General features: G+C 37.0%; 1 protein-coding gene across 1 annotated transcript; it reads left to right on the top strand.

The window, feature by feature from the left end:
* The first annotated feature begins 445 nt into the window (after positions 1-445).
* On the top strand, positions 446-8,698 carry gask1b (golgi associated kinase 1B). Its single transcript, XM_086259872.1, has 4 exons — positions 446-1,442; positions 2,368-2,585; positions 4,020-4,246; positions 6,707-8,698. The coding sequence occupies exons 1-4, from the start codon at positions 557-559 to the stop codon at positions 6,912-6,914; spliced, it is 1,539 nt and encodes a 512-aa protein (XP_086115998.1). The 5' UTR covers positions 446-556; the 3' UTR covers positions 6,915-8,698.
* Positions 8,699-17,990: the final 9,292 nt, after the last annotated feature.

The raw sequence follows: 17,990 nt of genomic DNA on the forward strand, positions 1-17,990 counted from the left end.
AGCGATCAAATATTTAGTTTTAAACTATTTCATTTTCAACCTAGTTAATATGTTGTGTAGTGCTTAACTTCCTTATTTCAGTTTTTGTAAAATATGTCTATATCTCGCGTAAGTTCAAAAACACGTTTACATTACCCCTTATAAACCTTCATAAGGAGTTGTGGTGTACCCTAATGGGCTTCGATGTGGATTTTAATAGCGTGACATAGAAATATCAAAGGTTAATTTAGGGATATTGCAGTGCACTTGATGAAGTTTGAATATCACATGGCCTGTGTGTGTTTTATTTTCGGGGCTGAATTATTAATTAAAAAACAAAAACTTGATAATTTAGGCTCTCATTGGCCAAGTCTGTACCTGAAGAGAAGGAGAGAAAAAACTATAAGGTTTAAATTGCTTCTCATTTCCGAGAAGGGTGGTATCCAAGCATGACCCTCCATTCACTGCGCAGTTGTGCCCTCCATTCTACTCACAGAAATCCTCGGAAGTTTTGCGCTCCTCCCCAGTAAGAGTTTGTCGCAAAAAGGACAAAGTCGTGATAATGACATAAATTCTAATGGGGAAGTCTGACTTTTGTTGGCTAAGTTTCCCTATTCTAAAACTGACCGGCAACTTTCGCAGGTGCCCTCTTTCAAAAAGAAGTTTGATAATTGCGTCTGTCTGTGTAATCTATCTGCTTTTTGTGTTTTCACAAGTTGGATACTCGCAACTGCACCGGAGCCGAAGGATTGATGAGAAGTACCGGCACACCCGTGGATTGTATAATTTGGAGATCAACGATGGCCAGCCACACTCTCTAGACTTGCAGAACGATTCGAGCTTCATAGTCCCGACTCGCTACAACGTGGTGTACATAACCTTAAAAACTAAGCGTCGAAAACCAGCACATATAAGAGGTACAATCCGACCCAAAGTGAGGAGAAAAGTGAGAAAAAATAAGTCTTCCAATCTGTCTTTTACCCAGGACAAACGTCGCACTTTGGAGGGGGATGCGTTACAAATTAAGCGCAACTTTGCACCCATAACTTCACGGAAGGAAGCCATGGATGTTGACTATAAATCACTGGATATAAGCCATAAAATTTATAAACATGAAGAAGCAGACTCTCAGATTAGTTCAATTCGAATATACAGTCAAAGGCCGCCACCATGGTTCAGCGCACAGGATGTGAAAACCATGCGCTTTCTTGCGGATGCCAAAGTTTTGCGCATGAAAGAAGTCTCTCATGGATACGCTCTTTCGCTTCTGATATTTGAGGGTGAGACAAACGTTCAACAGGCGAACCAACAGCACGCAAAAACGAGCACTGTATGCGGAGGGCAATGTGGAGTCATCCACAGCCCGGTGGATACCACAGAGGTTTTTGCTTTTCATTTGGACAGAGTGCTGGGGCTTAATAGGACGTTGCCAGCTGTAAGCAGAAAGTTTCGCTTTTTATACGGTAGGTCATCAAGCACATGGACAAAGTTTTCTTTTTTGACACTTGTTAAAAATATACGGTTTTGTTTATGGTTATTCTAACTACATTGCCTGGTTTCATCATGCTAAGAATACTGTGCAAATGTCACTACAGTATCTATTGATATAGCGACAGAAACTGCAACCTACAGATTAGCCATACCATAAAAACTGTTTATTTGTTACCTTAACCCACTAATGGGGTCTATGTGAAATACAGATTCATTCAGGCTTGGAATCAAGAAGAACCTTGTTCTTTGGGGGTGGACACCAAAACGTCACCTGCACATTGTGTCCTCGTGGATGTGATATTTTTTTTTTTTTTTTTTTTAGGTCTTTGAGCAAGACTACCTAATCCTAATTCATATTCAATGGAAAAACATTATTCACATTGCTCATTGTCATTTTATAACATTAATAGTAAAGAAGGTACAAAAACGGAGGGAATACACATTTTATACACATATTCAGGGGAAGAGAGGACCAAAAAGTACTAACATCCTCCTTTTTCATAAATAGCGCAAATAATGTATTTTACATGATGACGTCACAAAGTGTCAGCCCAAGGGTTTAAACAGATTTCGGGGCCATATTCAGCTAGTGACAGGATACCTCTGCCCTCTTTCCTCATTTTCTTGCATAACCATTTTTTTTCCATCTATGGGAAATGTCTGTCTCTTTTTATTTTTAGCATAATACATTTAGAAATATTTTTACATGTCTATGAGTTAGTTCATTATTTGGTCTTGGGGTGCAAATATGATAATCGGTGTATGGACAGTCTTCATCATTGCAGGGAATAAGTTCTGGTAACATGAGTGTAAAAAGTGTTTATAGACTTTTTCTGGTTAATAACAGAAACAGCTGCTAAAATCTAAGCATGTAATTATTCTTTCCTCCCTCTTTAGATGGGCAGTCCTGTCCAGTTGTGTCATGGGATGCATCTCTATACCCAGCAGGCCTTGCTGCAGGTTTGACCAGTTTGAAGTTAACATGGGGGGAGTACCAGAACTCCCTTAAACAGAGATGTTGGCAACAAAACATCAGCCCAAAGTCTGATTCTGGCTGCTCTGCAATTCATCACTATGAATGGAGCAAACTTGCTCTGTTTGACTTTTTGTTACAGGTAACTGTTAAAGAAAATGTGCTCCAATATCTGATTAAGAGAAACAATTCTCAGTGGTATTGTCATTTGGCTGAAGAGAGCTCTTGCTTCCTGTATGGGAGGCCTCAGTAAATCACATTTTATGAGAACTACTCATTTTACCCCATCATCATGACAGAGAAACCAAAGTAGACAGACGAATCTTAAAATACTTATTCGGAAACACTGACAATCTTTATAAGTTAAATTGTCTGTTGAGGTCATGGTGGCACAACTTTGATCATTCACATATATTTCCTCATTGTTACAAAACATCTTGTCAAAGACATTAGTGAACTGAAAAGAAACTCCTCTCTTATCACAAAAGTACTTTTTTTTAAAATTCTGACTTAGCCTCTCGTTTTGTAGATCAAAATGCCTGCACACTAAAGTTAATGTAACTCATACAGTTCCTCTAACAACAACTAGCATGACATGAAGGAAACTGAGAATGTCTATATATATATATATTTGCCTTGTTTTATATTTCAAATAAAATAAATTTTAAAACCAATAATAACTTCCAATGAGTTTTAGTCTAACTTTATTATTATTAATATTATTGTTATTATTATGGCAATTGAGTTTTCTGTTAAATGTAATACACCAGCACCCTACAGTGTTAAGGCAGACGATCGTCTTAGATATTTGAATAACTAATAAATTCTAATTTTTCATCAAGTCAAGCTACAAATAACATTTGTATTTCTGTGACAGCTCTGGAAAAGCTCTGTTTTATTACTATTAGCTGCATGGATGCTTGTTTGCAAGGTAATAAGGATCTATTTCATTTTTGTCCAATTCAAAGCCTTACAAATGCTTATTCATCCAGGTTACCCTAAACCTCAGGCCTTAGAAAACCACGCCTGTGAGCAGCATTTAGTCCCATCTAAATCTATGTGTGACATTTCAGCTTGTCTTACTCTGACAGCACTGTCTGAAACCTCCACAACTCAAGTGATTTCACATAACGGATTAAGAATGGATGAGGGCTGTAGCTAAATATAGGGTTGTCATTCCCTGTGGAGAAGCCTGATATACTTAAGTGAGTTTCCTGTACAGTCATGTGACTCAGCAGTCTACATGACTAGTTGATGTTGATGTCCAGTAAACTAGTGGTACAATAGAGTCAGTGCAATTGCCAGCCCTCTCTAGGTTTGTATTCTTTCACTGCCAGCTGAATGTTATCTATTCATGAAATTATTATTTAGATCATGATAAAGAGAGATCATCAGAAATGCAAAGTAAGCCCATTCAGAGTAAAACTGTGCTTACCTTTGTCATTAAAAATATAAAAACGCAAAAGAAAACCCATTGAATAAGAAAACTCTGTGAATGCCACTCTGAACTGCACTCTTAGTCTCAAAATATCATCTCCAAACATTTAATGAAGAAATGTGTGAACTGTATTTTTAGATTAACAACCGCCTGGACCAGGGTTGCTGTGGGTTCAGGCCTCGGCAGCAGGATGTGTGCATTGAACTGGGTTACCATGCTAAATGTCAAGATGCTAACCACATACAGCTAGAAAACATCATCTACAGGAGCCACAACCCCAGACACCTGGTCTTCACCAACAACAAGGGATTCTTTGACCGTAATGAGGACAACTTGGACTTCAGGCTGTTGGCGGGAATCAAAGAGTAAGTTTGGAGCATTAACATGAATTAATAATTAATTAACCTGTTTAAATATATAATGTTTTAAAAAAACATTATATATTCCTACTACTATATATTCCTAGCCTAAAATACAGCTTTAATCCCTTGGCCATGCAGTGTTGAATAATGAAATAGATTATGATTTGTTTATTATGAGCTATAGATCAAATTAATTTCAATCAGATGTTTACAAATAATTATATATCAGAAAAAGGCCAGAGGCTGAAACATGTCCTTCAAGTGATAAAGCTGCTGTTTATACTACAAGTGTTGTTTGAGCTTCAATGTCTTTAAAACGATTACACACTGAAAACTGTGCAAGCAACAAGTAATTGTGTAAATCCAGTTTGCTGTTTACATATAGATCAACTTGTTTAAAAGTAATAATTTGTCAGACAGTCTTCTACATTTGTAAAAAAAGAAAAAAATCTGCACAACATTCAAAACAATGACCCTGAGTTGTGTATTGGTACTTATTTTTTGAGATAAAAAAAATGTCCACACAGAGTAGGAACATCTGTGGACAGTCTGGATTTAGCTGCTTTCAGCAGCTGTTTTTCTCATTTCCGCCCTTGACAACATATTTGAAAATTTCCAGCACACTCAACAAGCATATTTAAATCTCCATCTGGGATCTATGCCAAATCTGCTCGGAAACTCTGAATTTGGTTCACAGTAATTGGCCAACCCACACACAAATCAGTGACTGCAGGTTGTGAATTTTTAAACTTTAAAGTTAAAAGTGTACTTTATGATTTAAAATTTTCAATTCTAACTTATAATGTTACAATACTTTAAATGTTAAAAAAAAAATGGTAGTTTGCAGGTCGAGTGTGCAGTTTGTGAAGAAACACATGCCAAAAGACATCTTCTGCATTATTAGACATCCCATGATGAGAACACATCGCTTTATGCACCACAGGTCTATGTGGATTTGTAAACGTACACTTCACAGGCATCCCTTTCATTTCATCCATCCTTTTGATCAATAAATCAGGGACTCGCTAAGGAGACAGCAGAGAATCTGTGGTATGGCAAGAACATGTTTATGAATGTGACACATAATGTGAATCCTTGTTTTCACCAGCAAAAATGTACCTTCCATTCTGGCATTCATGTAAGATAAAGCCATAAAAGCTAAATTCTAAATAAAAGACGATGAAAGATCATAGGATACAATAAATATCTATTTTTCCCATTGTAGTGTACATTTCAGTGGTTTTCTGTAATGCAACCGTTCTCTGACTTGTATCCCCATGTGATGTCTGTGTTGTGTGTGTAAGGTCGGGGGCGGATTCATTCCACTGCAGGGCAACCTGCATGTGGTAAATAAAATTTGAACTTGAACTTTAATTTCATGTAGATCAGAAGAGGTGTTATCTCGCTGACTTTTCTCAAAGCCAAAATAACCAATGTTTGACATTTTATTCTAAGCAAATTCTGAGCAGTAATGATACAAAGTTTATCTGAAAAATATAAATGCGTAAAAATCTAAACTCATTTAATTGGCTTTGTCCAATTGCTTCACATGATATACGGTTCTCACTTTTCATTTAATTTGTATGAAGGGAGCTTTTACCCACTCAAAAGCTATTAAAATGTCAAAAAAACCCATCAATGTGCTAAAAGTATGAGTAACCCGTCATTTGATTCAAGTGATGTTTTAGTTACACAAACCTCCAGTTATGTGATTGTATAAATGCAGTTTTTACTGCCAAGAAGAAAAAAGCAAAAACATTTCAGATTTCAAGGTTGCTGATGTACAAAGACAACATGTCATAACCACTTGGTATAAAATACAGACATTTAATTTTGCCATCTCTTAAATATTTTTTATGGGTTTGGCACTTCCACAAATTTATTTAATAGTCGACTTTAGTGAAACATTCTGTTATCATTGGCATCTTCAGACCAGAGGAACTGCAGGAACTGTTTAGCTAAATCACAATGTCACCACCTATGTTTACCATATCTATGAAGAATTACATTTTGGACATGCCTAATTCCATTCTGCAAAAATGAAAGTCAGATGTGATGAAACTTGTTGGGGAGTTTGGGCTTAGAAATAACCTATAAATAGCTACATGGTTAGAGTTTGCATGTTCTCCCCATGTTTGCGTGGGTTCTCCCCAGGTACTCCGGCTTCCTCCCACAGTCCTGTGTGGATAGGTTAATTAAAAAATCTAAATTGCCCATAGGTGTGAATGCAGGAGTGAATGTGAGTGTGAGTGGTTGTCTGTCTCTGTGTGTTGGCCCTGCGACAGACTGGCGACCTGTCCAGGGTGTACCCCGCCTCTCGCCCTATGACTGCTGGGATAGGCACCAGCACCCCCCGCGACCCTGAAAAGGAAAAGCGGAAGCGAATGGATGTTTAATGTATAGAATCTGCACAGTATTACAGTGTGACTACACTTCCTCCTGTTTCCTCTTATGCCTTTCTAGGTTTCCAGAGCAAGCTGTGTCTGTGCTGAAAACCAGAAAACTGAGGGAAAAACTTCTCCAATCTCTGTTCCTTGACGAGACATACTGGGAAAGCCAAGGGGGTCGTCAGGGCATTGACAAGCTAATTGATGTTATCGAGAGGCGAGCAAAGGTCCTCCTCACCTACATCAATGCCCATGGGATTAAAGTGATATCAATGAATGTGTGATGAAGATAAATCTTTCATAAATCTTTTAAATCTTTTAGAAGACATTGGGGCTTTATGCTCGAACATTTTATAGGTTGGTTGGGATAAGAATAATAGCAGATGTGTGATATTTTTTTAAATTTATATCACAATAGCTTGGTCATAGTTCCAATGAGGGACTTGCTAACGCTTCTTTGAGTAGCTGGAAGCTCAATTAGGGTCACACAACCCACACTGCACTGATAACAATGACTTTAATGAGTTTTTTTTTTTTTAACTTTGTGTACCTTGAATACAATCTTATTTTGTTTTTTGTTAGGTTTTTTTTAAAAAAATATCTTTATTATTATTATTTCTTTTACAAAAGTTAAGAAGCTTTGCCTTGCCTATAATTTCCAGTTATTTAGGCACTTATAGTCACAATTAGAGCATGGACACAGTGACTATAAATTATCAAGTGAAAATTAGAAGTCATAAAATGATAATGATGATGAAAAAAGTTTTTACAGGATTCCATGCACTCCTGTGAAAAACCAAGAACACCCTATAGTTCACCTTGTAGAAAGTTGCAGCAAAAATCTTGGACTAATGCTTTCTGATATATACGACATTAATTCCAGAAAAGTTGGAAGCTCTTTAAATGTAAATAAAAAAGAATGCAATAAGTTTTAGATCTACAAAACAAAACAAAACAGATTTTATTCACAATAGAACATCGAAAGCATCGAAACTGGTGAAATGCCTGAACTGCAGGGAGGCCAGTTCAGGTCCCAGTCTCTTCTAATACAAAACCATTCTGTTGTAATATATGCATTATGCAGTTTAGCTTATACATTCAAGGCCTTCTATGCAAAAATGGGTCCCCTGAATGGGACTTTTCAGATGTGCAAGCTGCCAGTTCTACAGACAGTGATCAGGGCCACTCAGTGATTTCAGGTTGCATCCAAAATCCTGTAGATCAGCAGTCCATAACTTTTTTGCGCCACGAACCATTTTATGTCTGACAATATTTTCACGGACCGGCCTGTAAGGTGACGTCGATAAATACAACAAAAAAACAGCACTAGTGTAAAAAAAAAAAAAAGATTTATTCATAACACATGGGGAAAGACCCAGGGGAACTGAGTTAACGATAAAAGCGATAAAAAAAAAAATGCTAAAAAAACGATAAAAACTATAAATTTCACACCCAAGCCTCAACTCTTGCGGCCCCGTACCAAAGGACTCATCGACCGGTACCAGTCCGTGGCCCGGCAGTTGGGGATCGCTGCTATAGATGCAAAACAAGCCCAAACCATAACCCCTCCATCACCATGACAGTTGGTAGTTCATGGTTGGTATGAAATGCTTCTCCTGATGTTTTTTTTACTTAGTGCAGATGTTCCACATGTCCTGTAATTCGTTCAGATGTAACTTTGCAAACCTCAGCTGTGCTGATGTGCTCTTTTTAGAAGAAAAAGGCTTTTTTCCTGCCAATCGTTCTAAACAGGTCATGAACATACAAGATTATGGCATTGTGCTTATACAAATCTGAATGCTCCAGACTAGGGACTTCTGCCTTTATAATGGTGGTAACACTTGGTGATGATCATTTAATCAAGTGCATTTGATTAGCAGCACCTGGAGGCTGCTTACCATCTTAATTCCTCGGGAAGCAGTAAGGGTGTACTCAGTTTTTCATAGTCCTGAGAAAGCTTTCTTTTTCACATGAGTGTATATGCACTATTATTTTAAATGTGCTTTCTTTTTGTATTTGGTAGTGCAATTCGAACATGGGATACATCAATAAAAGTAACTACTGCTGATAGAGTTATATTTCTTGAGTGAGTTATGCATAAACATAATTATGTTTTACTGTGATTATAGAAATGGTTTGAAAATGATTTTGTCTTAGATAACAAAGCCACAATCAAAGAGTTATCATAATAAAATTTTATCTATAACATTTATCAGCAAATACATTTTTCCTACCTATTTCTACTTGATATCAATCAGGCCCAGACAGAAATAGTCTGTGGCTCAGAAATCCGATCCAGAGTGCGGAGTGTGCTTTTCAAGCTGTTGTAAACGCTATTCTTTGTGCTCTCAGAAATAGAGTCGATAGGGCTTTGTGGGCTATTTTCTCCTGTTCGTGCCTCGCATTCACTGTGCTGTTGTTTTAACCCTTTGCACCTGCATTAGTTTGTCAGTGGGTTTTATGCCTCTGGATGTTTGTCCAAGAAAAACCCCTCCAGCAAGAGCTGGAACAGTTTGCTCCTGTACCTACATTTGGTAATATAAGTGTACAAAACAAAAACATGTTTATAGTAATACAGATCAAGCCTTTACAGGTAGCTTCTTAAGTTAAAGTCTCTTCAAGTAGGCAAAAAGCATATACGTTTCTTTTTCACAGTAACAAACACATGGAGAAACAGTTTGTGCTTTAAATTAGCTAATAAAGAGGATCATTTGTGCAGAGGTTTAGGAAAGCTTATAAGGCTTATCTTCAGGAATGACTTGTTGAATGTATAACGTTATTCTGTCAGGTTCACACTTGTTTACACTGTGTGAACCAACCTTTTTGCTCTGTTTATGTTAAAGTTGCATTTTCTGTCTTCACCTCCTCTCCTTATCACAAGTTCTCTTCGTCTTGTTTCCATGGGGGCATGGAATTTGAGAATAATTTGAAATGGTTCTTCGAAGCTGTGCCCAGCTGGCTGCTGGCAGGCCAGGCTAAAAACAAGATCCCAACAGAAGACTTCTTTATTGTTGCGACCTTGGATCAACCCTGATGACATCACTTTTCTCATTTCTAGCACTTGCTGTCCTCTGACTGTGTCAAAAATAAATAAATAAAATTAAAAAATGTAAATACAAATTCAGTGCCCACTAGCAATTGTGATATGACTGAATTTAAACAAACAAAATAAACAAAAAAACCCTAAACTAAATATAAAACAAACCATTGCCATCCCGCCAGATCATCTCATAATATGAAGTCTGACTTTAACCTCCTAAGACCCGAACTCTTCCACAGCATGCATTTTTAATTTCTCTTTGATATTTGGGCATATTGGGGCCCGATGAATGTAAAAACAAAGAATTACCAGATTTTTTTACCTTATTTTTGTTTTTAAGAAAAATAAGAGCCACATATGAGGATATTTGTTTAAAATTTTGATAGAACAGTAGCAGAATAATGTCCTCGTAAGTGGATATCAGGCCGTTGTAGAGCAACATTGAGTATTTTGGTCTAAATAACCCAAAATGTGATGTCCACATATGTGGACGGCAGGTCCTAGGAGGTTAAATATTTCATATTTATCCAATATTTAGTTTCCAATAGCTTACACCTTGTAATTTAGAATAATAAGCCATTTGTACCAGGTTAACAGTTTTTCCTGAGTTACTTGACATTTTATGGGCAGACATATATCCTCTTTTCCCCATGACATTTTGGGGAACATTTATACCAAGCCTATTGTTCCTAATACCATGTTTCCAAGCAAAATGAATAAAGTAATTTAAGGCTTACAAATCTTATTATCTATTGCAAGCTTTTTAATAACCCCTTTATGTCTTCTGTATCCCAAAAAATCTTTAGCATTACACTGCACTTCATTGTGCAAAGAGACAGCACCTGGGAGGTTACTGTGGGAACACTAAAGAGGTAGATTACATGGGGCGTTAACAAGAAAACTCAACAGATTGTCTCACTTTTGTCTACCTCAACACAAAAGCCAATAGACACAACAAAATGCTCCTGCCATGTTGACTCTATGCTGATAAAGGAATTAAGAAAAAAGTTTGAATAGATGCCAACATATCTCAGATAAAGTCATGCCAACACTTGCTTCCTTCACCAAAAATACTTACAATCTGCCGCTTGGAGATTCATGGTTCATACACAAAGCGTGACAAAGAACCACTGTCTTTTCTGATTACTTTACCAGCATGTACAAACTTCTTTTACAGGACTGGCGTGCTGCCAAGATCACATTCTGTTCTTGGTAAAAAAAAAAAGTTCAAGAGGATTTAACTCAGCTGTCCTGACTGGAAATATCTCATCCCACAAGTCTTACACTCTCACACTGAGTGTTTAAATTTCCCATCACTTGTCAGCCAATAAAACATCCATCTCCTTTCATAAATTCTTTTTCAGCTTCAGCACAGTACAGACATTTACTCTATATTATTCATTTTAAAGCAGACCAAACAATATAGTTTTTCCTGTTGTTATGTCTGCAGCTTTTGTGCAAAGCTAATTATTAAAATGCCAAACTTGTTATCCTGTGTCAGTCAGTGCATTAGTGGTCACTTATGCCATTTAGTTTTAAGAAATAAATAGTGTAATTCGATAACCCTCTGGCACAAATAAGTCAGTGAGCAAAACAAATCTTCCTTTTGAGTTATCACTGTTGCTCAAATATAAATATGTAAACTTAGATGGGTCTCTGTCAGGTAAGAATGAAACCAAATGAAATAGTTTAATTAGTGGTGATTGGATATTTGTCAACGATCCCTTTACACATTTAACAAAGAGAAAAATGGCTGAGAAACTTCCAATTCCATTTGGTGAATTTGGACATTTTTCTTTTCCTGTAATAGGCCAAAGAGGAAAAAAAAACAAGTGAGCAGCTTCCTATTGTGCAATAAGGTTTATCTTTGATAACATCCAGATAGGATTATATGGAATAGAATCACAGTGCTGCCAGCCCCAGGAAAAAGAAAAAGAAATCAGCTCTGGCATGCATAAGCTCTACATTTCCTCTTTACTTTTTATCTTCCTAATTTTCAAGGAGGTTTGCAGGTCAGGAGCAGTGCAGTGACAGATCAGTTTTCCATGGCGTTGATTTAAATTCAGTTTGTTGCTCAAGGTCATTTGAGCAGGACATCTGAGGTCATGGGGAATCAATCCAAGTGTCAGTCACATGAGAGCCTCTGCAGCCATTTGCCTGCCCTGATTTTATTTTGCAACTGTAATGGGAGCTTTTTTTTCTGTACACCTAATGCTGGTATTAGCTTATCCTGACCCTGGGAAGAAGAAAGATTTACTGCATTATTGCTTCGATACAGTCAGTTACTTGTAGGCAAGGCTGACATGGTTTTATAGAAAAAAAAGAATCACAAAAAGTCTTGATCTTTCAATACAAATCATTGTGTGTTGGTTAGATGAATGCAGAAACTGAATGATGTGATGGTAGTTTTTGAGAGGGTTTTTTTTGCACCTGTGTTGAAGTCCTGTAGTATCTTAACACCTCTCTGCAAAAAGTGCAGTAAAGGCTTTAATCTTCCTTTATTGTGCATTGTCTTTGGTCTTTAAAATGTGACATTTTTAGTGACACAGTGGTACAGGGATTAGTGCAAACATGCATGCTGTGTTAAACTGTTGGGTGCAAGTGTGACTTGTCTGTCTCTCTATGTTCCCTGTCCAAGGTGTACCCTGCTCCTTGCCAAATGTCACCTGAGATTTATATAGAGTCTTCCTGATTCTTTTTAGACTGTCAATTACAGACAGTTAGGTTAAGTAGCTGACAGACGGATTAGTCTACAATTAATGAATACACTATTGGTGCAGATTTTATAAACTGTAGCTGGAAATGAAAAGTCATCATGCTGGTTGAAGTGTAAACCTGAGCAGAGAAATCTGAAGCTCTGGAACCAGATTAAAGGGATGAACGCACATGCTAGAGAATTGGGGTGAGGCATCCCCATGGACTGGCATCTCAAACATCTGCTCTTAGAGATATATGGGGCAGTCATGGGCTGGATATGTCACATTCTATATTTAGGCAGCTTGTGATGAGAGAGGTGTGGCATGTAGAGCATGTAATAAAGTCTGAATGAGATCACTATGATTGATTACTCATGCTATTTAAGATTTCTGACACTTGATGGGATTTATTTATTTCTTTTTTTTTACATTTTAGGCCCCCAATTAAGAAGGGAAGATAATGTAGGACCATCAAAGCCACGTGCATTTAGCATCAGATCTATTAATGAGTCACTTGCTGATTATGAAAAACATGCACACAGTAAAGGTTTTTATAAGACTCCATGAACTTGGTGGTTGGTGTTACACTGCTACTTAGCGTTTCCTCTTTACGTCCTGTGCTCAGTTTGGTAACACATCACAGTGGTGTTCACTTTTCTAAAATATTTGCAACTGGCAAAAAGAACCTTCATTTCAAACCAAAATAACATGTTTCACGCCAGAGAATATCTTCAGCTACCATTTTTCTCAATAGATACCTTCAAAGTCAGACAATCTTAGCAGTAAGGTTCATATATATGCATCTACACTCAGTACAAAAAGAAAAAAAATATGCAAAAAAGCAGCCTGTCATTACTTGTGCTTTAGTGTTCCCGATTTGAGAAGTGTCCCATTTTTAAACCCAGAAACCATCTCCCAGTGACCAAAACTCAACCCACCATCTCTGATGGAAAACATCCAGACAAGTGGGAGTAAAAGAAACAACTTGGATAGTCTAAAGCAGGCTCACAAAAGCTGCTTCGTAAAACTGACAACAGTATTTTTCTCTGAAGCTGATGCAAACATTTGTAGGCACTGATTGAAGATGTGAACAGCCTAAAGAAAAAAGCACCAAATATCCCTCACCTACTCCAATGGTCCCAGCAGCAGCACTTTGAACTCTGTTCGCCCTCCTTCACAACCTATTGAATGATCTGAAGCTTTGCAGGGAGAGGTGATTACAGTATATTCTTATCGTATACCATATGTTCTATACTATATATTTATATATTGATATATTTACATCAAAGCATTCTGCAATAGCGAAAAGGACCCCCCCCCCCCCCCCCACTAAAAAAAGAAAAGGAAAAAAACAAACAATGAGGGTTTTTTTCTTGAAGTGTATTTACATTTCTAAAATATTCACTTCATGCTTAAAAATTACAGACAACAGAAGGTTCACTGAGATTTCAACTATTTCATGTTCTTCTGTTCTCATCACTCTTTATGATGAGAACATCTTTAACCCGTTTGGTAGATTTACAAACCTTTAACTTGTCCTGTATTTTCCCTCCTGCATGTTAATGCTGGCATTTTATTGAGAAAAATAAAACCCAGTATTTTTTGGTAGCAATTTAATTCCACTCCACTGCCATTTTCACACATTGCAAGGCCAAACTGGACCACTTGGAAGGCCACTTCTCCCCCCTGGCTGCATCTTTGACACCTTTGATTTTCTTTGGCTTTTTGGCTTCCTGATGCATACAACTGCTTATGCTTTCAAACTTCATATTCATATTCACAAACTACAGAGAAACAGTTTCTCCAGAAAACTCTAGGTCAGAGTCTGATGTTTTAGCTTTCATTTTTCTTATCGTTTGTCATTGCTTAATTAATTGATTTTTTTTAACACGTTTGGTAACAAAAAGTCAATTTATAATGTTATAAGAGCAGACTATAATATTTACTAATAACTTTGCCTTAACTTTTTTTTTTTCCCACCAGCATATCTAATTTGAGATGTGCAGTTCAACATTGCATGAGACATTGCAGTTAAACTTGGTAAGTTCCACTTTAGTCTGAAAAATTTAGTGACAATAATGGGCTTGTGATTTACTGGGGATCATTCTGTGACAGCGAGGCAGCTAGAGTGATAAAACTCTTTTCCAAGTTGAGTCATTCCATTGCTTCATTTTGACGAGTCATTAAATAAAAGGGGGGCTCACATAAAACTGTGGATCACTTCTTTATAACTGTTTTCAGCTGTATTTCCTTTATGTTATTTGACCAAAAATCCACTGTACTGACTTTTATCTATCAGTAAACCTTTCTACGCATTTCATTTTCTGAGTTGTTGTTTTTCTTCATTAGTCGAGTGATAACAATTAAGAAACACCAGCTTTCGAGAAACAGTGCGCTAAGTACATAAGCAGGAGTTTATTTAAAATCCATAACAGAGGTCTTGTTTCAACTCATTAATCTGAAAGACAACAGCTAACACAATAAAGTCCTGGGATGTTAATCCTTATGAAGGAGATGCTATTCTGGCAGAGAGCTAAATAGGAACAGGACCATGCATAAAATGGACACTGTGAATCCTTGGCCTGGGTCACTGCACATGTCTTTTAGACATAAAGAGGCCACAAATCTAAACTCGCCAGTTGCTAATAGCTTCTTGCAAAATGTTTTCAAAGAAAATGGGAGTGACAGAATAATTTAATGACTTAATAATCATATGCAGCGGAGATAAAGAGCATGTTTTATCACAGAAAGGGGAATGAAATCCTTTTTTTCCCTCCACAATTTTGACTGTTTTCAAAGAAATAAATTAAGATTAGTCTGAGAGAAAGAAATAAAACATTAATGCTTCTATTCTTTAGGTCACTGTCTTTGAGTTCTATGAGTCAGCTTGATTAAAGCTGTTATCCTTCCTTAAAGCTTGTTTTAAACTTAGAAATTAGGTACTTGTATTATAATTGCAGTCAAAGGACTACTTCACTCAAAACCAGATGGAAGTCATAGGAATAGCTTTGTGAGATGCATAGAAAATTCACTAAAATACATGCATTTACAGAGAAATAATAATTAGAATAATTACAAGTGCAAATTAAAATCTAAATGTACTTGTTTTTAGACACCTCTTGGACATCTCTATTGAGTGAAGATGGGTTGTATTTATATTAACTTATAACTCCAAATACAAACTACCACAAATACACCTTAACAGTGAGCAAGATTGTTGACATCTGGTAAAAGAAAACTGTTGTTGACAACTATTCACTTCTTTTACTGAGACTTTTTTGTATGATCCAGGGCTGTTTGAAAACCCCTTTCATTCCACAGCACTGGAAATGCTTCAGAGACCAGATGGACACTTTTGAAATATGATGAAATACGGTTTCACCAGCATATTTGACTTCCTATCATAAATAACAGCTTTCATTTCATAGTCCACACAAGCTGGGTCCACGGAAACAGGCATCACCTCATAAGCCCGCATGAAGAAGGAAGAGGAAAAAATGTGGCACCACTGTGGCCGAGGCAACGCTCCAAAAAAAATCTTCCATGGTGAATGTTACCCAATGCTGTGGAATCCAAACAGGAACAGCCTGGCCTTGAGTTGAGCAGACTCATAGAACAGGACAAGGAAATGACTGAGCTCAGCCTCAGGGCGGGGCAGGTTCAGACTAGAGGTCATGTAGTCTGGCTCACTGACATCATGAGGCAAGACAAACATAAAAAGATAAATGCTTAGTATTTCAGAAGTTGTTTAACCATAAACAGACTGGCCAATGTAAGTTTGCTGGTTCAAATGAATCAAATGCAACGACTTTAAATACATCAGAGAGATTTAAAACACACACACATACTCTCTAAGCTGACCTGTGCTAATCTATCCCAGTGGCATTTGTTATTTTCTTTTTCTCTGAGATTTGTGAGTCTGGTGATTCCTTATTGCTTTGCTGTTTTTTAAATACAGAATTGGTTTCAGGTGCATTTCAGAGATCTATTATTTTGGAGGTCTATTTTTAAACTTGCATGGCTTCTTGACTTCTATCAGAACTATCATCTCTGCGTCTCATTTTCTCCCCCTGTTTGTCTCAATCTGCCTCTCTCCCCCTGCCTCTCTCCTCCAAGTAAATGAGCGTTGATTGGGTTACTCTTTGATTCACATATACAAACACAACACTCATTATTGATGGACTGACTACATATCTAACTTTCTTTGTTCTTAATTAAATGTATTTTTGATTACACACCTGTATGTTGTTCTCTACCGATTTATTCTACTCTTTTAAAACAGAAATGTCCTGTCATCAGTCAGCTGATACATTTCAGTAAGCAGCTAATTCAAAAACATGATGGCAAGTTTGTATGACTTCAGTCCCCCCGCTGAACAGAGTCTGACATTTAGGGAAAGAAACGTGTGCTCCATATAGTTGAGCATTAAGCAATGCCAAAAATACATTTTTATTTAACAGTGAGACCAACAGCAACAGTGTTATACAGTTGTTCTACAGTCTAAAAACAGTCCTTTCCAGTATGAACATGCATAACTGCCTTGAGCACAGGAAAACAGTGCCACCTAGGGAAAGTTACAAGCACCACAGAAATGAAAAATTGTAGTTGAACTGTCTCAGAAGAGGTTTGAGTTTTCCACCCAAAAGAATCATACAGGCTCTGCATTTAGAGCTGCAGATGACCTGTCCCTAATACTGTGGCTACATGTAATTTAATAAATGCTCCAATGTCATTACATGGATAAGAAGCCATCATAATGACCATGTTATTAAAGTAGGCTATTAGGTGCTAAAGTGATTCTCAAAGGTCACTAATTACAGGAATGTTCACTTGAGCAGATGCGTGGATTTATGAATGAGGTGATTACAGTCACAATTGTGAAGCGTTGAGAAGAGTGTCAGGTCATTTAAAAGCGCTAATCTGCTACCCTCTAGTGGTTGGATGCGTGTAATGTAAGTTTTCTCATACTGTAGGAAAATCAACTCAAATTATAAAGGTTTAAATCAACAAAATTAAATTGGTGTAGAATTATATGAGCCAAGTTCTTATTGATGATAATTTAGCAATTTTTGCTAAATATTCACAGGTTTACAGGAAAGCTAAACGTGAAAATAGGAAAACAATAGGAAACAATAAACTTCAGGTGTCATCCACTGCTGCTCCTCTCAGAGTGTAAACCATTGTCTGAGAAATTACTTCAAGTTTCTTGTGTTAAGATTTTTAGCATTTCACAGCATATGCAGTATAAGCAGGGGCAGGTAAAAAGATTTTTTAAAAATGAATATAGGAAAGAAAGAAAAATACTCAGTGCAGTAAAGTTGGGGCACTTGAAACACCTGGGGAATTTTTAAAAGTAATCTAGGACAATGACAAAAGGAAGATAAAATAAACACAAGATATGAGACAATGGACTGTCAAAATAAAACAAGCAGCACTTAAACAGGGAGACACCTTACATGGGGATGATTTAAACAAAAGACAAGAAGACACTAGGGAGATTAAACCAATAAACACCAAAACACTGTCACAGGCTGGGTCAGACCCAACGTTTTGAGTTTTATTCTGTATTTTTGAGGTTCTCATGTTAGGTTGGTGATTATAAGTTTGTGTGTTATTCTTATTTA

The sequence above is a fragment of the Aulonocara sp. 'chitande type north' Nkhata Bay genome, linkage group LG2 (genome assembly GCF_057382095.1).
Source record: "Aulonocara sp. 'chitande type north' Nkhata Bay isolate Kocher_YH1m ecotype deep benthic linkage group LG2, A_spYH_male_GT1.1, whole genome shotgun sequence".
Classification (NCBI taxonomy): domain Eukaryota; kingdom Metazoa; phylum Chordata; class Actinopteri; order Cichliformes; family Cichlidae; genus Aulonocara; species Aulonocara sp. 'chitande type north' Nkhata Bay.